This window comes from Myotis yumanensis, unplaced genomic scaffold (genome assembly GCF_028538775.1).
Source record: "Myotis yumanensis isolate MYYU_CA2020_CCGP unplaced genomic scaffold, mMyoYum1.0.hap1 SCAF_3, whole genome shotgun sequence".
NCBI classification, from domain to species: domain Eukaryota; kingdom Metazoa; phylum Chordata; class Mammalia; order Chiroptera; family Vespertilionidae; genus Myotis; species Myotis yumanensis.
The window spans coordinates 211,907,250-211,929,170 of NW_027223754.1; the positions used below are offsets into that span (position 1 = coordinate 211,907,250).

At 58.7% G+C, this 21,921-nt stretch overlaps 1 protein-coding gene across 3 annotated transcripts in view; it reads right to left on the reverse strand.

Annotated features, from left to right (window-relative positions):
* The window catches only part of EFCAB6 (EF-hand calcium binding domain 6), a 153,289-nt gene that overhangs the window by 11,515 nt on the left and 119,853 nt on the right, over nt 1-21,921 (reverse strand). For all 3 annotated transcript variants that reach the window (XM_070411264.1, XM_070411263.1, XM_070411265.1), the window contains 3 exons: nt 18,571-18,766; nt 15,809-16,000; nt 1,017-1,244 (listed from right to left, as the gene is read on the reverse strand). In XM_070411264.1, the coding sequence (XP_070267365.1) occupies nt 1,017-1,244; nt 15,809-16,000; nt 18,571-18,766 (616 nt within the window). The remainder of the gene's footprint in view (nt 1-1,016; nt 1,245-15,808; nt 16,001-18,570; nt 18,767-21,921) is intronic.

Below are 21,921 nucleotides of genomic sequence, written 5' to 3' on the forward strand. Positions count from 1 at the left end.
AGCATTTTGGGGTGCAGGGAAACCCTCTTCTGCGAGGGGGTCACTGGTGCTGTGCTGTCAGCTGTTCGGTCCCTGGCTTTCGGGGGTAGGGGGTGCACCTACACCAGACACTGTTCACTCCCGGGACCTGCTGGGCCCCGGCTGTGCAGGTTCTGCTTTGCATTTGGGGTACAGTGAGGAGCAAGCACCCCCGCACCCTCAGCTCTCCGACGGGCTCGAGAAGTTCTGATTGTGCAGGTATCTGGCCTTTTCTCGTTGTTGGGTGGGAGTGGCACCCTGTCGCTTGTGGACAGTGGGACAGCCGGGGTGGCATGCCCGCAGTGGGCGTGGGAGCCGCCCCAGAGCATCCGGGAGCCCAGCCGCAGAGCCAAGACCAAGGAGGGTGAGGCGGGAGCTGGACGGACGAGCCGCCTGCAGGCTCCAGGAGGGCAGCTCGGTCGGTCGGGGCAGGACTGGCCTCCTCTGCTCTCCCATGCCCAGGGCTGCTCCAGGAGCGAGGAGCAGCACAGCAGCGGCTGGAGCTAAATGCAATTTGACTTTAAAAATAAAAGTGAGCCCTAGCCAGTTTTGCTCAGTGGATAGAGCGTCGACCTGCAGACTCAAGGGTCCGGGGTTCGATTCCCGGTCAGGGGCACATGTCTGGGTTGCAGGCTCGATCCCCGGTGTGGGATGTGCAGGAGGCAGCCAATCAATTATTCTCTCTCATCACTGATGTTTCTATCCCTCTCTCCCTCTCCCTTCCTCTCTGCATCAGTAAATATATGTAAAAGAATAAAAAATAAAAGTGACCCTTTTTGCTCCGATAGAAATGGTGCCATCCATGCCTGCTGCAGACACAGAGGGCTCTGCGAGTCTTCAGTGAGGTGAAAACAAAACAGCCACAGCCACAATCCCTCCCCAGAACAAACAAGACCGAAACCCCCACCGTTCAGGCATTTCACAAGGAGAGTTCGGCTAGCACTCCACGCGGTGCCGGGAGGCAGCCTTGCTCAGGCCGCCAACCCAATGCCCACTACCTGCTCGTCCGTCAGCACTTGGACGTGGCGCGTGCAGATGGCCCGGAACTCCTCCCGGGAGACGGTGCCGGCCTTCGCGGTGTCGAAGTTCTGGAACTCCTGGGCGATGGCCTGGTAGCGGGCCTCCACGGCTCTGTGCAGCCGGGCCAGGATCTCGCGGTTGGCCACTTCCTTGGGAGACCTGGGGGGCGGGCCCTTGGGCATCTTCTCGGCCCACTCAGAGGCATTCTGGGAAAAGAGAATGGAAATGGATCCGATTAGTAAATACAGATGGTCCCTGGGCTCTGGGCCCGTCACCCACAGGCCCCGGGAGTCCCAGCTGCGGAAGATGGCCTGGAGACAAGGCGGCCCTGACACGGGTCTACGCAGGCCCCGAACACGGGCTCCTACTTAGCTTTGTAAAGGAGAACTGAGTCCCCCCGCAGGCAGGGCGACAGGGCCGGCCTGGCGGGCCCAGCGTTCACGTGCGTCCATTTGCTGGTCTCTGTCCCTCTGAGGAGGGCAGTGAGCGCCTGCTCTGCCTGGTAAGGGGCTCACCAGGGCCGGGCCTGCCGCCTGCTTTCATCTCGGACTCCCTTCTTCACCACAATAGGAATCAGAGAGCAGTGCTGAGGGCTGTCCCTGCTGCAGCCCCGCTCCTGGCTAAGGGCCCCTCACATGGGAACCCTTCGAGGGGGCGCGGGGTGCGGGGAGGTGGGAGAGCGGCCCTCTCCAGCCTTGTGACGCTGTCCACGGTGCTGGGGGCCAGGACAGCCTGGGCTCCCGGGAAAAGGGCCCGGGAACAGGGGCCACAGAGGGCTCCTGGGAGGTGAGGTGGGAGGCCCGGGAGGGCAGCAGCTCACACTCAGCACCTGCTGAGCCTGAAGTGGGCAGATGGGACAAGAGGACCAGCAGGCAAAGGGGAGGGACTGGTGACCATCAGCGGAGGCTGGAGACGAGAGGATCTCTGTCTGTCCTGGGGGCACCGGGGAGACTGGGCTCCACGAGGAAGTCAGGCGTGGGAGACGGGGCTCAGGGGGCGAAGACATGGGGGCAGCTGGCCCTGAGCCTCCTGCGAGGAGAGAGGCCTGGAGTGGGTGGGGCAGGGGCGTGTGCGGGAGGCAACCAATTGAGGTGTCTCTCTCACATTGCTGTTTCTCTCTCTCTCTGTCTCTCCTTCCCCCTTCCACTCTCTCTAAAAATCAATGGAAAAAAATATCCTTGGGTGAGAATTAACAACAACAAAAACTAGATAATTTTCACATTAGTCAGAGTATTCCAGAATATGGAAAGGGAGACACAGCAGCCCAGTTGGCTATAGATTACCCCACCCTAACGCCTAACAGAAAAATAGGATAAAGCAAATACTTTAAGGAAAAAATATAAACCAACCGAACTTATGGACATTAATGCAAAGACATGAACATTTTTTTAAAGAAAGCCACTAGGAATGTTTAGCACCACATTTAAGACCGGCACACCCCGTTTAAGCAGGGTTTATTCCAAGCATAAGGATCTGTGAGAATTAGCAAATCCTTCCATTCCTTCCATTAGCAAAGCTCATGTCAACAGAGGGCAAAAGGCATCAAGTCCCGGCCGCCATCCCTGATAGAAATGGTGCAGAGTGGCGGGAACCGGTTTGGCTCAGTGGAAAGGTCCCGGGTTCGATTCCGGTCGAGGGCATGTACCTGAGTTGCGGGCACATCCCCAGTAGGAGGTGTGCAGGAGGCAGCTGATCGATGTTTCTCTCTCATCGATGTTTCTAACTCTCTATCTCTCTCCCTTCCTCTCTGTAAAAAATCAATAAAATATATTAAAAAAAAAAAAAAGGAAAGAAATGGTGCAGAGTGGACTGGAAAGGACAAACCATGGAGAAACGAGGTGCGAGTCCCTCGTGGCTACTTGGCCCTCAGTGAGCCATCTGCAAGCACACGATGTGGGTGAAACGCTAAGCATTTCCATCCGAGTCAGAGACGAGAGAGGCACCTGTCGGCCCTGCTAGTCACACGCTCAGGGCCTCCAGCTTCTGGGATAGGCAAGATGGTGACATGAAGCTTCAGCAGAAATAAACATTGAAAAAATAAGATTTATCCTTGTTTGTGGGTAGGAGTCTACAACTAGAAAACCTCAGAACCATCAGGAAAGTGGCTGGATCCAAGCTAAACACATGACAAAACAACACTGGGTTTTAATCCCATATAATAAAGCTTAGTTTGCAAATTGTCCCCTTGACTGGGAGGTTGTCCGGGAGTTTGACTAGGGGGCGGGGCCCCGGCAGCCACTAGGGACCCTACCAGTGCACTAATTTTGTGCACTGGGCCTCTAGTAGTAATTATAACCAGTTAGAAACTGTACTGTGAACTAACTCCACAGTCACACAGAGGACAAGGCTGCTGAGTGCAAATCTCGATCAAGAAATGTACACATTGTATGGGAGGTTATTACAGAAAGATTGGAATGAATGGAGAGACATACTGTGTACCTGGATGTGAAAAATTTATCATTTCCAAAGATAAGATTGTAAGTAAATGTAGTAAGATTCTAATAAAAATACCAATGGACATTTGGAGGAATTATTAGACATACTGATATTAAGTTGCTATCTATAATAATAAAAGCATAATATGCTAATTTGACTGGATAGCCAAAAGTCCTTCCCGATGTCCTTCTGGACCAGTGGTTCTCAACCTTCCTAATGCCGTGACCCTTTAATACAGTTCCTCATAAAATTATTTTCGTTGCTACTGCGTAACTGTAATTTTGCTACTGTTATGAATCGTAATGTAGATATCTGATATGCAGGATGTATTTTCATTGTTCGTGACCCACAGGTTGAGAACTGCTGTTAAATATGGACAAAGCCGTGGCGGCTGCGAGGGCCAAGGAGGGCAGGGGGCAGCCGCAGCAGCAGGGTGATCAGGTCAGAGTCTTTCCCTGATCAGCCGGTTGCCTCCTGCAGAGGGAGGCCAGACTGCGGCTTAGGCCCGCTTCCCATGGGGAGCGGGCCTAAGCCATCAGTAGGACATCCCCTGAGGGCTCCCGACTGTGTGAGGGAGCAGGCTGGGCTGAGGGACCCCTCCTCCTCCCCGCCGTGTGCACGAATTTTTGTGCACCGGAGCCTCTAGTAGAAAAGTAAGTACATGAGCACTGCCATGACACTTTGGAAAAGGCTAGTAAGGAAGTTTTGGACCTACCAGATATTAAAATGCCATGGACATGTGTAGAGGGCGCCCTGGGAGGCACCTAGGCATTTTCTTATTATTGTCAGCTGAACTCAGCGTAGGCAGAGCCACACCCTGGGAACATGCTTCCCCAATAAGGCTGGACGTGTTAATCAGGCAGGGGCGGAACTAGATATGTAAATCTAGGCCTTTAAAATAAACCTGCTGTGTGGCTCAGGCCGCTTTTGCCGCCTCTCCATCAGAGAGGATGGTGCCCACCTGGCACCAGCTTAAAATCTATTTCTGCATCTTGGTCTTTCTTTAATTTCTTAATTCCCAGCTCCTCCACTCAGCAAATGGTCTGTTTCCTTTTCCATGCGGGACATGGAAAAGAGAGAAACAGCCCCCCACAAACATGATGTGATCAAGATGGATAGGGAGGTCTGTAAATACGCAACAACCCGAGGAGACCCACTCTGACTATTAGGGAAACAGCTCTGCACTGCGGCTGAGCTGTTACGTCACAGGCCCATTTGTTACAGCATCACACGTCACAGAGAACAGGGCGGTGGGCCCCAGGGTAACCCTGGGCAAGGCAGAGCACCCAGTTCCATGAGGGAGGTTCTTTCTTCCTTCCTGGGCCATTAACTTCCAAACACAGGCCTGCTGAGGGCTCCGCCTCGGCCAGAGGAGTGTCCCTCCAGCCGCTTAGGCCCAGAGTCCCCGTGACATTCCTTTCTGTCACCACATCCAAACCCCGCGCAGACCCCACGGCCCGCTTGTGGTGTGGACCCCCCTCGCCTCCGGGCCGGGCCGGCCACGCCTGGCACCGATTACTCCACACTCTCCTGCTTCCGCTCAGTCACTTCCCGAGGACGGTCTTTCTAAAGCACGCACACCTGCGCATGGGCACGCTCCGCGATGGCGCGGCGGGCGTGGGAGTGGAAGGTGGATACCTGGGAGCCAGGAGCCTGGCTGCTCTGCGGGGCAGGGGTCCCGAGGCTGGGGGTGGGGGCCGTCTGGTTGTGAGGGACGCTCATGAGGGGCTGGTCTCAGAGCTCCGCTAGATGAGCCTGAGAAGGTCCCGGATGTGACTCTGGCCCCTGCCATCCACCTGTGCAGAGCTCAGGTCCCTCCTGGGTCCCAGAGTCCCAGACCTGAGGGTGTGACACAGGAGCAGGTGATGTGGTCACAGAGGATGAGCTCCTGACACACCCAGTGGCCGGCCATTCAGGGGCTCCCAGGAGACCTGCGGGAGCGGGGCACGCAGTGACCCTCCGGTAGCGTCAGCGCAGGTGGGTTGAGCAGAGGATGACCAGGTGTGTGCTCTGAGGCGCGGGGGCCCTGGGCCGTGGACACACCTGACGCAAGGGCCTCCCTGAGGAGGAACCGAAATCCGGGAGGTAGAGGAAGTGCAGGTGCAAATCCACTGACCACCTGTGGCCACAGGTGTCACTGTCCCCCCTCCGCAAGCTGATGGACGCGCAGGGAGGGGAGGGGGAGGGCTGGAATCAGGGAACGAGCAGAGGGGGTGCTGCCGGCGCTGCCTGCAGAGGGGCGGCCCTCTGTCACCTGCCTGAGTGCAGCAGGAGGCCGGGCCTCACGGGGTGGGAAGGGCCAGAGGGGGGCGCGCGTGGCTGGATACAGCTTTCGGAAGGTGCGTTTGCCACCAGTGCAGACATCCCTTCACTGTTTGCAAAGTAATCATTGTGTGTTCGCTGTAAAGACTTAGAAACCACAGGCACAAAGAAAAAACAAGCCCTAGCCGGTTTGGCTCAGTGGATAGAGCGTTGGCCTGCAGACTGGGGGGTCCCAGGTTTGATTCCAGTCAAGGGCATGTACCTTGGTTGCAGGCATATCCCCAGTAGGGGGTGTGCAGGAGGCAGCTGATCGATGTTTCTCTCTCATCAATGTTTCTAACTCTCTCTATCCCTCTCCCTTCTTCTCTATAAAAAAAAAAAAATCAATAAAATATATTTAAAAAAGAAAAAGATAAAACAAAATCTCCAGCAACCCTGCCCAGGTGCACAAGGGACGGGTCGCTGACCCGAAGGTCTCAAGGCCCCGAGGATGTGCCCCAACTTCTCCCACTGAGGCCCACTCCCCCAGCAGAGCCGCCTGAGGACAAGGCTGGGGGCCTGGGAGGCGCCCACATTCGGACTCCAGGGTGCCCGCTGCAGCCAGCCTCGCTCTGGAGGCAGGAAGCGCAGACGGCTCCTGGTCTGGTGTGTTTGTGTCCCGCACCTGTCAGGTGACCATCAGTCTGAATGGGGAAAACTGCGCTTTTCCTAGAACCAGAAGAAATGCATCTCCCAATCGGAAAAGACACACAGAAACAATGTCCCCACAGATGGAGCCTAGGCCCCGAGAGCCGACCAATCATGCCTCCCTTCATGGAGTGCGCCTCGATTTTAAAGCACCGCTCATCTCCTATAGTAAAACGCAAGTCACCAGGCCGGTGGCTCAGTTGACTGGGGTCGTCCCGTGCACCAAGAGGTCAGGGCACCTGCCTGGGTTGTGGGCTTGATGCCCTGGAGGGCGTGTGCAGGAGGCAGCTGATCCATGTTTCTCTCTCTCCCTCTCCCGTCCTCTCTCCAAACTGGTCACCAACCTTGCGGACCTTACGGACCACCACTAGTCCACAGACCACTGGTTGGCGACCACTGCTCTAAAGTAAGTAACATTTTTTGAAAGTCATAGCTTTACGGTGTGAACTTGTAGTTCTGAATCCTGTCATTTTGTGAGTTAGCCAGGGGCTGCCCCAACATTGGGGGTCAGAGGGAGGCAGCCGGTGGGGGCCTGCCCACCCCTTCCGCCCAGCTCCAGGGCTTCTCTGCCCACAGCCAGATGCCTCTGGCCCTGCCTTGGACTCAACTAGGGCTTCTCCCAGGGCACAGGCTGCGGCTGCCAAGTGGGGAGTGCCCTGCAGCAGGTGCTGGGATCCCAGCCCACGTCCTTCCCCTGGCAGCTCAGGCCAGACCTGCCATCATTCAGCGCCGCACACCAGCCCAGAGCCCGCCTGGCCGGGGGCACGGCTGGAGGGAGGGGCACCGTCCTCCACGCTCTGCCCAGCGCACGGAGCGGGACTCGGCAAGGGCCAGACTCCAGCCGAGTGTCAGTCACTCTGTGCCATGGGACTGGCCCCAGAACAGAGCCCACTCTCCGGTCAACAGCTATGCCCACGCACGTCCTTGCCGACTGATACAATCCATCGTCTCCTGAGCCACCTCTCCCCAGACAGGGACGGAGCACAGGACAGGGCGGGGGGCTGGACGGACCAGCCAGGGAAACACGCACATCCATTTGTCCCCTGTGTGCGCAGCCTTCAGGCCCCCTTTCTGCTGTTCTCCCTGGTGTTTCGCCCTGTGACTCTGGGTTCCTCTGACCTGTGACTCTGGGTCCCTCTGTCCTGTAACTCTGGGGTCCCCCCTCTGCCCTGTGACTCTGGGGTCCCCCCTCTGCCCTGCTTGGCCAAGGGAAGGTCAGGAGGTGTGACTGGCAGGTAACAGGGAGGAGGAAGGAAAGCGGACGGGATCGGGGCAGCTTTCCCTGACGGCGGCATGAAGGAAACAGGTCACCTTCCCCCTGTGCTGTCCACGGTGGTGGCCACTTGCCTGGGAGCCGTAGTCAGACCGTGGTTTGTAGGGTCGGTGCATTCCTGTACCTGTGATGGGGCACAGGGAGCTGATGGAACTGGGGTTCACGGAGGGAGGCAGTGAGCTCCCCTGGGGCAGAGGCTCTATTGGAGGTGCTCGGAGAGGACCCTCCGCCTCCCGGTAAGAACAGTGCAATTACTCCTAAGAATTGAAAAATTGCTTCATTTGATCAAATATTTTGATTAGCGAAAGAATTAATTGTACTGTGTCTTCCTCTTATTTACAGTGAATTAATGAATGCTAAAAATAACAACAGCAACAACACCGCCTGTCAAAACCAGATAAAGCATCAAAGTCCAGATGAAAAGGAAGCGGGAGTCCCATGGGGGAGGGGACGGCTAACGGACCTTGTCCGGGTGGAGACCGACCCCGCAGCCCCCGCCCAGGGGGGTGATGGCTGCGTGGGCGGCAGGAGTCCAGCGCGTGTGGTGTTTGCAGAGGCTGGAGCCCCCCGGGTTCCTGGCGGCATCAGCGCTGCCGGACCTTCCGTGTAAGGACTCTTCCCAGGCTGCGATGGCGAATCCCACGACCCCCGAACTCCCTTCAAAAGGCGACAGTTAAGTCACCCTCAGGCCACCGGGTCCAGGCCCACTGAGCTCCAGGGCAGGCCCTAGACCCAGGGCCGGCGGCGTCCTGCCTGCTCCTCCTTCCCCTGGCGCCCGGCTGGGACACTGTGTCTCTCTCATCTTCCCATCACCCTTCCAGGGGCCTGTGGTTCTCTGTTTTCTCAACAAAGTTTAAGTGGGTCCGGCTCTTTGAGGTCAGGCCTGGCCCCAGGTCCCCAAGCAACTCCCCTGGATGCTGATAACGGAGCTCAGGACAGTCTGACCTCAAGCCACGCCTTCCCTTCTATCCCATTCCCGCCGCCTACACGCCCAGAATGCCAGAGCCTCCCACAACCAGGAATGCGGGAGCAGGAATGCTGACCCAGAGCCTGCTCTGTGCTGGTGCTGCCCAGGCCCGGGGGCGGGGGTGCCCTGCCCTGGAGGAGTGGACACACGGAGGCCCATCAGGCAGCGTGCGGGGGGCGGGGGGGGGGGAACGGACCCTTGGGGCTCTGCCCATGCGCCTCCTCCTAGGCCCTCTCCCATCTGCTCCACCCACCCCGGCCTCCTCTCCCCAGCCCTGCTCCAGCCATGGCCCAGTGTGCGCTTTCCCCACTGGTGTCTGCATGCCCAGCTCCCGACGCTCAGGGTGCCCCTCCCCCCGCCAGTCACATCCAGACTCAGGGCAAACGCATCCGAAAGCCGGATGCGTCTCTGCCAGGACCCTGCAGAGCGAGGCCCCTCCGCCTCCTCCCCTGGCTACGCGCTCACTCCCACCGCACGGCTCGGCCGGACATTCACAGGGATCCAGCTGGACCCTCTGCAGACACCCAACTCACAAGTCCTTCGGGCACAAAATGGCCATAAATGCAGGGAAGTGACCCTTTAATGACTCAGTAGCCTCATGGCTGAAGCCATTTATGAAGCTGTTCGTCTTCCAGCAAGTCAACCCCGCACCATACATCACACCACTGCTCAGCAGGGCGCCCTCCCTGAGTGGGACGGAGAAGCAGCAGCCACGGATGCCAGCGCCTGGTGGTTGCTGTTCGGTGCCACCCAAGCTCTTCCCACGGTCAGTCCGTCCAGTGCCAGTCCCCTGGGCTGAGGGTCGAGCCTGGGGCTGGAGGAATCTGACCTCCCAGGGCACACAGCCAGAGGAGGAGGCTGCAGCACTGCCTGTGGGGCCAGAACGGACGCTCGGCCTCGCTGGACTCCGGTTCCCTCATCCGCAGAACATGGGTAACGGCAGCACCCGCGCCTCAGACTGCTGGACGATCAGCTGAGTCATTTGTCCAAGCTCTCGGGGCGTGCCGGGCCCGCAGCACGTGGGCTGAGCATGTCAGCCAGCGGATGCCGGTCTGACTGCGGGACGGGGCTGGCAGCACCTGGCCGGGCGCAGCACCAGGTGGGCCACGTGCTCCTTCCTCCTAATCGCTCAGCGTGACCCTTCAGATTCGGCCTCGGGAGCACCAAGAGGTGGAACTTTCTCGTTTGTGCACCAGTGGTCGCCGCCGTTCCTGTGGCGCAGTCACTGCCACCAGGGGACCGTGGGTGCTGACCGGTCCTCCCCTGCCCGACCCCCGTCCGGCCCCTGCTCTCCTGCAATTTGCTGACAGTGAAGATTCTTCCAGGCAAATGGGGCAACTGCAGCCGAACAGCACGGTTCGCCGCCCGGGTCACGCGGTGTGTGACCTTCCCGGGCTCCCCGCTGCGTCTGGATCCTCTGTGCCCCATTTGGGACGACGGTCCTCGGGTGGACGCCTGGCCTCCCGATATGGTCTGACCTCACAGCTTCAGGGGAGCAGCTCATCTCTGGTGCTTCATTGATCTAAAAACTGCAACGAAGTGGGGCTGGAAGTTAGACCATTGGCTCTAGAGGGGCCGAACGAGGGGCCGCCTGGCCTGTGGGGCCACAGCCCCCGGAGGTAGGACATGCAGACAGCGTCCCTCAGGGAAGGACTCCAGAGGCTGCCAACCGGATGCCGAGGGAGGTCTCGGGCGGGTCGGAGGGCGAGGGCGCCTCGAAGCAGCTCCTGCGCCTGGCGAGCGCCTGCCGCGTGGGACACGGAGGGCAGGACAGCCCGCCCGGCCGGGCCCATGACGTTTAGCTGTGAGACAACTCACCGACTCAGATGGTCTACGGATTCTCCTCCGCTGAGAGCAGTGTGGATGCGCTTTCTCCCGAACCTCCCTGGACCCTGGTCACCGCGTCCGCTGCCGGAGCAGCTGCTTGAAAGGGGGTCTCGGTGGAGAAGGGGAGGGGACCGTCCTCGGCTGGGCCAGCGGCAGCCCACCCGGGGGGGCCCCCCCGTCACGTTTCTGCGGGAGGAGCGGAAAGCGGGCCGAGCCCCGGGGGCTGATCCGTGTTGCTCCCGGCAGAGTCCCGTCTGGCAGCTCAGAGCAGCAGGCACCCGCCGCGAATGTCCACACCACGGAGCCTGGAGGGGGGACCTCCACTGTTCTCCATAGGTGGCTCCAGGGCAGGTGGCTCCAGGGCAGGTGGGCCCAGGGTGCAGGGGCGGAGGAGCTGGAACCGACCCAGATTCGCTTTCACTTCCTGGTAAGTAGTAGTCAGGTGGCTTTAGCGGGTTGTGCCACCTCCTGCTCATTCTGTTGCTTTCTCACCAGGGGTGGCTTCAAGTTGCCCGTCTGTATTAGTGCAAACATCAGGGTGGCGCTGGGACCCTCGTGGACGCCGACGCTGAGAGGACGCGGGCACCCGTCTGTGCCAAGGTCCCTGCGTTCTGCACCCGCAGGGCAGCAGCTCGTGAACTCAAAGGCCAGGAAGGAGAGTCCTGGGAGCGTCAGGTGGGCCTGGCCCTCGGGCTGCCACGGGACACAGAGAGGCCGTGGTTGAAGGCCATCGCCTTCGCTTACGCATGGCGGCCCAGCAGCCCTGAGCCCAGCTGCATGGTCCTGCTACCTGTCCCCTCTCCAATGGTCTCCAGGATGACAGGCAGGACACGTGTCCTTGCAAGTGGAAAGCAGGTGGAATTTAGGGGAAACATCTGAAAATCCCCGGAAGTCTACGGGGGGGGACTGCGCCATCAGGAGCAAGAGTAAGTAGCAGTGACGACATGGCTTGACCACCTTCCTGACTCTCCAGGAATCTCACGGCACTTCCTGAAGAGAACCCCTCATCCTTCATCACATCCATGAAACATACGTGACTTTCACACCAACAGGAAGGCAAATCGAGGGCGCGCTGCTGGCGACTCCTCAGTGTGGTGCTCACAGAAGATCACAAACTCGTTGCTGTGCTTTGCAGCCTCTTCAGCCGGAAGCTACAACCTTAAATTCTCTCCTGGAAACACCACCTTCCAGGTATTTAACATCCGACAGGTGCTTCGAAGCCGCACGTGACACGCACAGTAGGAAGAGCCTCCTGGGCTCTCGGCGGCGGGGAAGCCACTGAGCAACTGCTCGGTGCCGAACGAGGGGACGTTCTGTTAAAGGTTTTGTGTGGGTCTCCGCCATGCTGCTCACACGTCCTGTATCCGCTCTGAGCATCGCTGCTACCCTCGTGGGAGACACTGCGATGGCACTTGAAGGCTTGAAAGAAATGCTAAGCGGGAAGGGCTGTCTAAAAACGGGGCAGCCCTCTGCACTTGCCGCGGCCCCAGGACCCCGCTCGCCCAGGAGTGAGGAGAGGCCCTTGGGGACAGGTGCATACACTGCACCAATTGGTGAGAATCCGATGGCGGAGGGACGTGTGTGTCCTCCAGCACGTGGCCCTTTTTCTTCCTTTTTACTCGTTAACCAGGTGGCCTTTCCGTTTGAATGTCACACCCCCTTCTTTTATGAGGGGGGCGTGATGGCTCCCTGTGGCGGGAGGCACAGTCCTCGCTCCCACCTCCGTCTGCAGCTCGCAGCCTAGATTTCCAACCCGAGAGCGGCGCTGAGAAGGACGTGGCCCTGCTGACGGAGCCCGTGGGGTAGGTCCGCCCTGGGGGGCCCGGGACCCCCGCTGTGAGAATGGCTGCTGGGCCTCGGTGGTGCGTCCCAAAGCCGCGGAGCAGGAGGAGAAGCCACAGCAGAGCCACACACCAGATACGCCGGGCACCCGGGGCGGACAACAGCGGGCGCCTGTTCCGAAGGGAGCTCGGGCATCACGTGGCCGTCACGTGGGACATCCCACATAAGGGCATCTGAAGCTGCTGAGCAGACCTCGCGGTGCCCAGGAGGAGGAGGGACCCTGGGCGGTGTTGCATCTGCATCCACACTCGGGGCCTTCTCCCCGAGGCCTGGGAAGCGCGGCTCTGAGCCGCCCCCACCGGCCGGGAACACCGGGCGCCTTCCGGAGAGGCACCACCGCCTGACTCACGTCTGGGCAATCTCCTTTCAGCAGCTGCCGCGCCCGGGGGAGGAGCAGCATCACACTCGATGAGCTGGAGGGCGATGGTCCGCGCTTCCTGTCGTTTGTGACCGTTTCCCTCTCTGAGGACAGCAGCCAGGACTGGACCTTAGAAGGCAGCACGATGACCCGGCATCCTTGCCCTCCGGCCACCCCAGGAGGCCAGCCCGGGGCGCTGCCCACGAGGCGCAGCCGTTCTGCTGCCCCGCCCACCCCAGGAGGCCAGCCCGGGGCCCTGCCCACGAGGCGCAGCCGTTCTGCTTTTGCTCAGAGAAAGGGACACGGGACCACAGCGGCCTGCCCCGCCCACCCCAGCCCAGCAGCAGGTGACAGACAACAGGACCCTCATATCTGACCTGCCGTGGCCGCCCACGCCCAGGCCTCACGCCGCACCTTCACGCCGTCTTCCAGCCCAGCCCCTCGCTCAGCTTGTCCCCCTGATAAATGCACACTGGTTCTCAGCAAGCTCTCCCCACCCCAAGGCCAAGTCCACTCCCGGGGCTGATCCCGACTGTGCATAGCCCTGAAGGCAGGCGGAGGCCGTGCCCGCCCCCACCCCACCTGCCTCCCTGGTCCCAGCCCCATGCAGCCCACCGGCTCCGCCTGCAGTGGCCCTGACGCCTCCGGCAGGAAAGTGCAGTGAAGAGCTCCCGGAGCAAGGAGAACGGCGAGAACCCACATCAGGGACGCAGGCTGGCAACATTTGAAGCTTTCGAAACGGTCCCCTCATTCCAGAGGCATCAGAAACGCCCGTGGGGACCCGAGGCCAGGGAGGCGCCGCACTGAGGCGGGAGCTCGCCTCCCCACCTTGGCACATGCTGCCCAAGAAGCCCGCGCTGCCCACAGAGCCCGTAGAGGCCTGGGCTCGCACCCACGGGTGCACTGTCCCCACTGGAGCAGAGCGGGGAGCCCACAGTCCAGGGACTGGGTCCTGCACCTTCCTCTCCTCTTGCCTCCTCGGATTCAGACCCCAAATGCCTGGGGCCTCTCCTGACACTCTCTCTCTCTCCCTCCCTCCCTCGCCCCTCCCCCCGCCCGCCCGCCCTCAGCACAGATGTGCCAGCAGCAAGGCCTGTCCCTCCACTTTGCAGATGTGTCTGGAATTAACCGCCAGCAGCTTCCCCACCGCAGGGGTGAGGCCGCCTCCTGCCTTGGCCTTGACCCACAGTCTCCTCTCCATCCACCTCCCACAGCGACTTCCTAAAATTTAAGTCGGTCAGGCCGCTCCCTGTGTGTGTGCGCCTCAGAGGCAAGGCCCGGGCAGTCTTTGCTGGGAACACAGTGACATGGCCGCCCGCCCCCTCCCTGACCGCACCTCCTGCCCGCGTCACCCGCTCTTGGCTGCCACACCACGCCTCTTCTCACGCCAGTCGGGCACCTCCTGCGCCAGCTCTGAGCCTCGAAACCACTGGGTCCCTCCCTCCCCTGGGTCTCGGCTCCTGTCGCCTCTCACACGTCTTCCTCCTGCCCCGCTACATCTTCTCCGAGGCACACACTGGGGTCTCATTGCTTCGCTTCCTCCCTTGGCGGAATACGAGCTCCTGGTGGGCAGGGGCGCATTAGCGTGCTTCCTGCTGACTCAGCACGCGGCGCGAGCCTGGCACACAGTGGGCCCGCAGGAGCACTGGGGGATGGAGGAGTGAATCCACACAGTGGGAAGGTATACATCAAACAGATCCACATTGGAGGGAAAAACCAATGACACGGGAAACGTCAATGACATCAGTGTGAATGACAGGCAGCTACAGAGGAGACCTCCGCAGGGAGCCCTGGAGGAGGGCCCGGAGCTGGGATAGGGAAGCCAGTCCTCTCTCATCTCAGCGAGCGGGGAGCAACGCCCAGAGCCATGCTTTCAGGCGCGGGAGGGAGGCAAATGCCCGGAGACAAGCAGGTCCACAGCTGGAGAAACACCACCAATTCCAGCGAGAGCTCTGGGAGCGGATGGAGGCGGGTAGCTGAACAAGTGCTCTCGGCCTTTAAATCTGCAACAACTCAATTTTATTTCCACGCGGGCATATATTACTTTGATACAAATAAAAATGTTTGTCAAAAAGATGAAAAAAATCACAAGCCCCAGAGGAGCGGGCACAGCGTTCGGGGCCTGGAGCCAGGGCCAGACTCCTTGGGCTCCCCCACCCCCCTGCCCCCTGCTCCCCCACCTCTGTGTCCAGCGCCCCGGCTACGAGGCGGGCTGCTCCCAGCAGTGCTCACAGTGGCATCTGAAGGCGCTGACAGGGCTGGCTGCTGTTATTACTATCATGAACCTCAAACCTTAAACACCTTCGCGCTATTTGCCCCGGGAAGCTCATTTTCAAGAATTTATCCTGACAAGTGAGCGAGGATTTATGAACTTAGGTGTCTGGTATGAAGTGCACCGTTGGAAATGACCTGCGCACCCAGCTCCGGGGCAGTTGAGTGTAACCCTGGCTGAGCCTGTTGCATTATTTTTGGATGTTTCATGCGTGTCCAGGCTCACTGAGCACAGAATGGTGACTACAGAGATCTGTGCTGGTTAAAACTAGACTGGAATTCGTTCTAATGATTGGCCCATTTATGTTTACAAATCAAGAAACCACCTAAGAATACACATCTTGTGCAGCCAAAGCAGCAGTCCTCAGGAAGAAATATGAGCCCCGTGGTCAGCCACCGCCCTCCTCCATGAAGTCCTCCCTGACTTCCCTTGGGGCCCGCTGATATATACCTGTTTACGCCTACTATTTCCATATTTCCCTCTGCCCCAGGATTGCCCGATACATGGTCTAGGGAGGGCCTGGCACATAGTGGGTCCTCAACAAATGCCTCCTGAGTGGGTCCCAGTTCCTTCACTGCCACTCGGGGCCTCACTTCTCTGGACATGAGATCATCTTCAGGGACCTAAGAATCCCGAGCACTCTAAACAACCAGACAAAAGCAAGCTCCCAATAAGATAGTAACTTTCCAATGAAGCAAAAGATACACATGTACCTTCTCCGATAGACTCTACACCAACGCTTCCTTCAGAACGAGCGCATCGCACGAGGTGCTTGCCGACTTACCGGACTTACTCGTTCTGCAAAAGTGCGTTCCAGCCCCTGGTCCAGGAGCCGCGGGCACTCACCTCTTCCAGGAAGCCGCCGAAGCTCTGCAGGAAGTACTTCCAGCTGATGCAGGGCGTCAGGTGAAGCCGCAGTTTCCTCAGGAAGTAATGGAACTGGTTATCTGTCAGCTTGTAACAGAAATCCTTCAGCACTTGTCCAAAGTCCGAAGCCTTCAGGAACCCCGTGTCCTCTTTGTCCACGGCAGAAAACGCCTGCGAGAGAAAAAGACGGGCAGGTGCTACGTCCAGCGAATATTCCAGAGGTGTTTTCCTTAGTGCTGCTCCTGCGCAACGCGAATGAAGCCACGTGCGTGCCCGTCTGAACGCTGCCTCACTCAGCAGGTGCTGGGGCCTGAGGGACAGACAGGCAGATGCGTGCGCCGTGCCAGCCTCGCTGGGGGCGCGCCGTCTTCACTCCTCTCGGACACGAATTGGAAGAGGCGAAGGGAACCTGGCCCCCATAACTGGCCCAAGGTCTCTCCCTCATTCCCTCCGGCTGCTCGGAGAGTAAACCACCAGGAACAGGAGGCTCAGAGCAACCCCACTGCGCTGGGCGGGCGCGTCTCAGGAAGGAGTCTCATGTCACCAGCACCAGGGGTCCCTCCGTCACCCCCAGCCCGAGGCCGGTGCCAGGAGCTGCTGTCCTTTCCCCTCAGTCAGCCCGAGCCCGTGCCCTCACCTCAGGGAGGACCCCGCTGCCCGGGGCCCACGCTGGGGGGGCTGGGAGACAGTGCCAGCCCAGTGGCCCAGCAGGCACCCTGGAAAAGTGTAAACATGTGCTATAAAAAGAAAGCACTTTTTTTTCCATCTGTCGAAACAAAATCACTTCTCCTGCACTAGGAAGTCTGGATCAAGTGGTAGGTTAAGATCTTTTGTGTGTTTTTTTCAAGTCAGACTTCAATGTGCGTGCAGACCCCAAACCAAATTCCTGCGCTGTTAATCCTCCCCTAGAGCCACCTAGGCAACCCCATCCCCAGGGCTGTGCCGTGTGCGCTGTTAACCTCAGTGCTCCAGCTCCAGGTCTGCACCCAGCCTGAGGGAGGACGAGGCGCTGTGCGTGGGGGGAACCCTCGGGCCGCGGGCCAGGAAGCAGACTTTGAGCCTTCACTCTGCTGCCCCCCAGGAGCCCTGAACCTCTCTGAGCTTAGCTGCTTCCATAGAAACAGAGGCTTCACACCTCATGCTCTTCTGAGTTGACCATGGCACCCGGACGTGCCCGTCCCGGGACGTGGTGGGCCTCGGCAGCTGTGGAGGGATGAGCCTCAGAGGACCTGAGGCGGCCTGGGGCCTGCACGTCCCTGGTCTGCGTGGTTCCCGTCGGCCCAGCTGCCCGACCACGGGATGCGAGGAAGATCAGATAAGGAGAAGGGCTTGGGAATCCATGACGCTCGACACAGCTATAAGGGGTTGCTATGTCATTTCAGAAACAAGATGCAGCTGACACACGCCTGCAGCGATGTGAGGAAATGCGTGTACATGTCCGGTATGCAGACGGCTGTCCTTAGACGCCGTCATTCCTTCCTCTCCTGCTGCCCCACCTGCCACTCTCTAGGCCAGGGACTCCCACCCTCCAGCTTAAAACCTCATGGCCTGGGGAGTGTTTCCCAGAAGTGACAGCCAGGGTTCCTGCCAAAGGTTCCATGGGCCTCGGTTTGAGAAACATCCTGGTTCCCGTGCACACGTGTGCAGACCCCGGGCAGGGCGGCCCTGGTGCGAGCTCTGGCGCTGAAAGGTTGCGGTGGGTTTTCTAGGTGGCCAGCATCATGCTCCCACTGAGCTTCAGGTAATCAGTAAAATAAAGGCCGAGTGTAAAATCCTCATAGAGAACTCCTCCATGCACAAATGCTGGCTGTCCAAGATCAAGGCCAAGGTGCAGTCATTCCAGACTGCTTGCAAGCTGGCTGGCGGCCCACCTCTGTCCCTCTCCCCACCCGCCGCAGGCTCACTCTGCACAGCTGGGCATGGAGCGGGCCGGCCTGGGTTCTGAGGGGGTCGGCGAGTCTGCATGTGAGACGTGGCCAGCATCACACGCAGCTTTGCATGCCCGGCTCAGACCGCAGCCTGCCCTCCGCAGCCAGCATTTTCTCCTTCTGCTGTTGCTGCTGCAGGGGAGACTGTGGGCCAGTTCAGGGGACCGTGACCACCCGGGAACAAGGCCCAAGCTCTGCTTTCCAAGAACCCTGACCCAGTCCCCAGGTCTTGGCATGCTCTAGGTGCCACACAGATGCCAGCCTACAGTGTCAGGGTACTCGGTGGCCCTCCTAAACCCTCTCTGGCTCCTGGCAGTCTTCACTCTGAGTCTGAGCCACAGCCCCACCCTGGCCGACCTCTGCAAGCCGCCTGCACCACCCCCTCCACAGGCCCAGTGCTGTGAGGATACGTTCATTGATTTTTGAGAGAGAGAGAGAGAGAGAGAGTGAGAGACAGACAGAGAGAGAGAAACATCCATCAGTTGCCTCCCGTACGTGCCCTGACTGGGGATCAAACCTGCAACCTAGGTATGTGCCTGGACCAGGGATCGAATCTGTGACCTTTTGGTTACGGGACGATGCTCCAACCCACTGAGCCACCGGCCAGGGCATGGGAGCTCTGTATCGAGCAAGTATGGACAGACACCTGCTCACTGAGCAATATGATCTGAGCCACTCCGCGGAGGCCCGACACCCTGGGGGCGTGGAGAGGCGGGCGGGGTGCCGGAGGAGGGAAGGGCTCGAAGCCCTTGCTCATGATCGCCACGAGTCCCAGAGCGTCGGTTTCCGCAGTGAGAGCTCTGTCTGCCGTACCGTGGCCAGAGCCGGACCGGAGGCAGCCACCACTTTCTGGACGTTCTTCAGAACCTCCTCCGGACTCAGTTTCGCAAAATTGACCGGCACGCCCGCCTCGCTCTCTTTCGGCTCAGCTCCGGATGGTTTGCCGTCCTCCACGGCCCTCAAGAAGTCAAGGTAATTGATGGAATTGTTTTGCCAGCTGATTCCCAAACTGGTCCCCAAGGAAGAAAAAAAAGAACGTATTAATTAAAAACCCTATCACTTATTCATTCAACACACACTAGCTGAGCACAGAATGGGTGGAGAACAGGAATGATGTTAAGGCACCGTTCCCCGGCCTGTGGGTGCCTGCACACCTGCATACCAACTAGCCAGGCGGCAGACGGGCACACACAGAGCCTGCAAGATCTGGGAGCAGGGTCCGGATTGGGAGAGGCGAGCGTGTGGGCCACTGCCGGCTGGTGAGGCCACAGGGCGGCCTGGCCTGAGGCTCTGAGGCGTGAAGGCTGACAAAGGGCTCACAGTCTGGAGAGAAGCTGCAAGAGGCCCCACTAAGGAATCTGGTCCTGACCGGGGCAAACGGAGGTGCCTCGGCAGGGCTGGTGCTGGCAGAGCAGTGTTACGGGGTAGTTAGGAGGCAGGTCTGTGGAGTGGGGGTGGGCCACATGGAGGGTGATGGAGGGTAGGGGTTGGTCCTGGAGATCTTAGCTGATGAGACCCCGCCCTGAGAAGCGGCTGGGGAATCTGAAAAGAAATGCAGCGAGGACAGCGAAAAGGAAGAGAGGGACTGAGTAAAATACCCGATCATTCCTTTACAACAGCAGTTCTCAACCTTCCTAACCCCGCGACCCTTTAATACAGTTCCTCATGTTGTGGTGACCCCCAATTTCATTGTCACAAATTGAACATAGTTAATGAAAGGGCGAAGGCTACGCCCTCCACCTTCCCCCAGGGTAAGGGCTACGTCCTCCATCTTACCTTGGCCACGTGTTGGGCAAGGAGCTTCTTCACGGAAGTCTAAGACTGCTAGCCACACCCAGGAACGGGACATCGACTTGTGCCTGGCCAATCGGCAAAGCACAGTCCTTTCTCCTCCCTTACTCCAACCCCCCCCCATATAACCGGTCCCTGGGCGGGGTTGGCGCGCTCAGCCACTTGGTTTGCTTTGGTGTCGGTAAGCCTTGTGGATGGGGAGCCCAAGTTAACTTGAAATACAGATTCTTATGCTTTTGCATCGAATTGGCCCCCTGATGTGGTTTCTTGGGAATCTTGAAATCTGGGCACAACATTTGGGGGCTCGCCCGGGTTCCCAAGACCATGTAGGGACTCCCCTAATTCGTAGAATCTGCATGGCCGCGGTAAGTGTCTCTGTATTGTGTTTGTCTGTTCTGTGTGCTTTATCTGTTCTGTGTGAGCTCACTTCTGAAATCTGTATTCGCCCACATTGACCGTGGACGCACATGGAGGTCAAAGGGCGGGAGGAGTCGGGGGACGCCTCGATCCTCCATCTGTATCTGAAGGGGTGTAATTTTGCTTCCGAAAAGGCGGAAGGTCTGTAGAAACCCCAATCTGAGACGAGGTGGGTAGTTCCCGCCGGTTTGGCGTAAGCCATCGTCTGTCTCTTCCATGGAAGTGGAAGGCTGTTTTGGGCCCTGTTTGTCTGTGCCTGTTTCTCTGTTTTCTGTTGGGGGAGGCTTTAGAGCTCCCTCAGGAGTTGGGAAGTTGTTAAACTCTGAATGAATGTCTGGTGAAAGTATGTGAATGTAAAGGCAGGGGAGGGGTCCCCGCCCGCCTGCGCACGCCGCAGGAGCCGCTTGCTCTGCAGTCGGGGGCAGGCGTGCAGGAGCGGCGCGCGGCTGCCCCAGAGCCCGGCCGCGCCGCGGGCCCGGGTGGCTCGGCTGCGGCCCTGGAGGCTCGGCCTCCGGCCCGGTCGGCGGCGGGCGCTGGGCCGGAGCCGGAGCCCGAGCGGCGGAGCCTGGAAGAGGCCGGAGGCCGGGAGAGGCGGCGGCAGCCCGGGCAGCCCGAGCCCCGCAGCTTGGGCCTGTGCTCGGCTCCATGAGCGGCGGCGCGCCTTCGGGGGGGGGGGGGGGGGGGCGGCCCTGGGGGCTCGGGCCGGGCGCGGACTCGTTCGCGGAGCCTGGCGGCGGCGGCGGCAGCGGCGGCACTAGCCGCCGGCATTGGCCGGCGTTGGCCGGCGTTGGCCCCGGGCTTGTGGCGAATGAGTGGAGCCAGGTGGAGCTCGGGAGAGCGGGGCCGGCGTGTCGCTCACGGGAGGCGGGAGCAGCGAGGCCCCCCGTCGGCGTCGGGTCCGGGGGGAAGGTCCCCCGCAGAGCCTGAGGGCCGGACACCCGGGAGGCCGGGGGCGGCTGCGGCTCTGGATGGGAGCTGGTCTCTTCCCATAGAGATCGCCCCAGCTAGAAATGTAAAAGTTTTACGAAAGTTTTAAAATGCATCTGGGATTTCTGTGCACGTGTAAAGGGAAAGTACAGAATAAAAACCCGAGACTGTTTTGGCCTTAAAAATGGCAGAGATGAACCTGACAAAGAAATATTTGAATTAAATTGGGAAAAATTATATTATTGTGGTAACTAAATACCTTTGCTTATTGGTACAGCCACCATTTTGGGCTGCAAGCCTTGACAGCCGCCATGTTGGCCGCATGGTCTGCCGCTCCCCTGGGGGCCGCCATCTTGAAACAGCAAAGGCCCCTCCCTCTGATTTAGCCAAAAAGGAATGTCTTCTCACTGAGGCAGGATGGAATTTCAGGGGTGGAGCTTTAAGGCGGAGTTTTACTACGGAAATGTGAATGGGGCAGAAAGTGTTCTTGCCTCCCGGATTTATTTAATACTATTTTTAAGAAGATATTTTTAATGCTTAATTAGCAATCACGGTCTTAATATAATTTCAGTGGTATAATAAACCAATGTTTCTGAGCAGTTGGCTTTATAAGGGCCAACAATAGAGCTCGTATTCCTTAAAAAAGGCTGTCATTTTTCTAATCTCTTAAATCTAAAAAACTCTGCTTTCCTTAAACTAAGGACAATTAAAGATTAAATCAAAGTCTTTAAAAGGGACTGATAGTAGTAATCCAATTTCTAAAGTCAGATAGAAACTGTGGCTTCATACTGATCTAAATAATGTGTTTACCCACAGCTGTGGTTTGGATTGCATGCTGTCTCTGCTTCTGTAAATTGATCTGTCCTTAATGCTTAAATATGTATCCTTGTTATTGAATTTGAATATATTGTCAATCTGAGGAATGTTAATTATTTACATGTCACCTAAAAATTAAGGCTAAAAGTTTTAACTGGAAAGCATGGCTTTGGTGTGATGGGAGGAAAGAAATGTTAAATGAATGGTAAACCA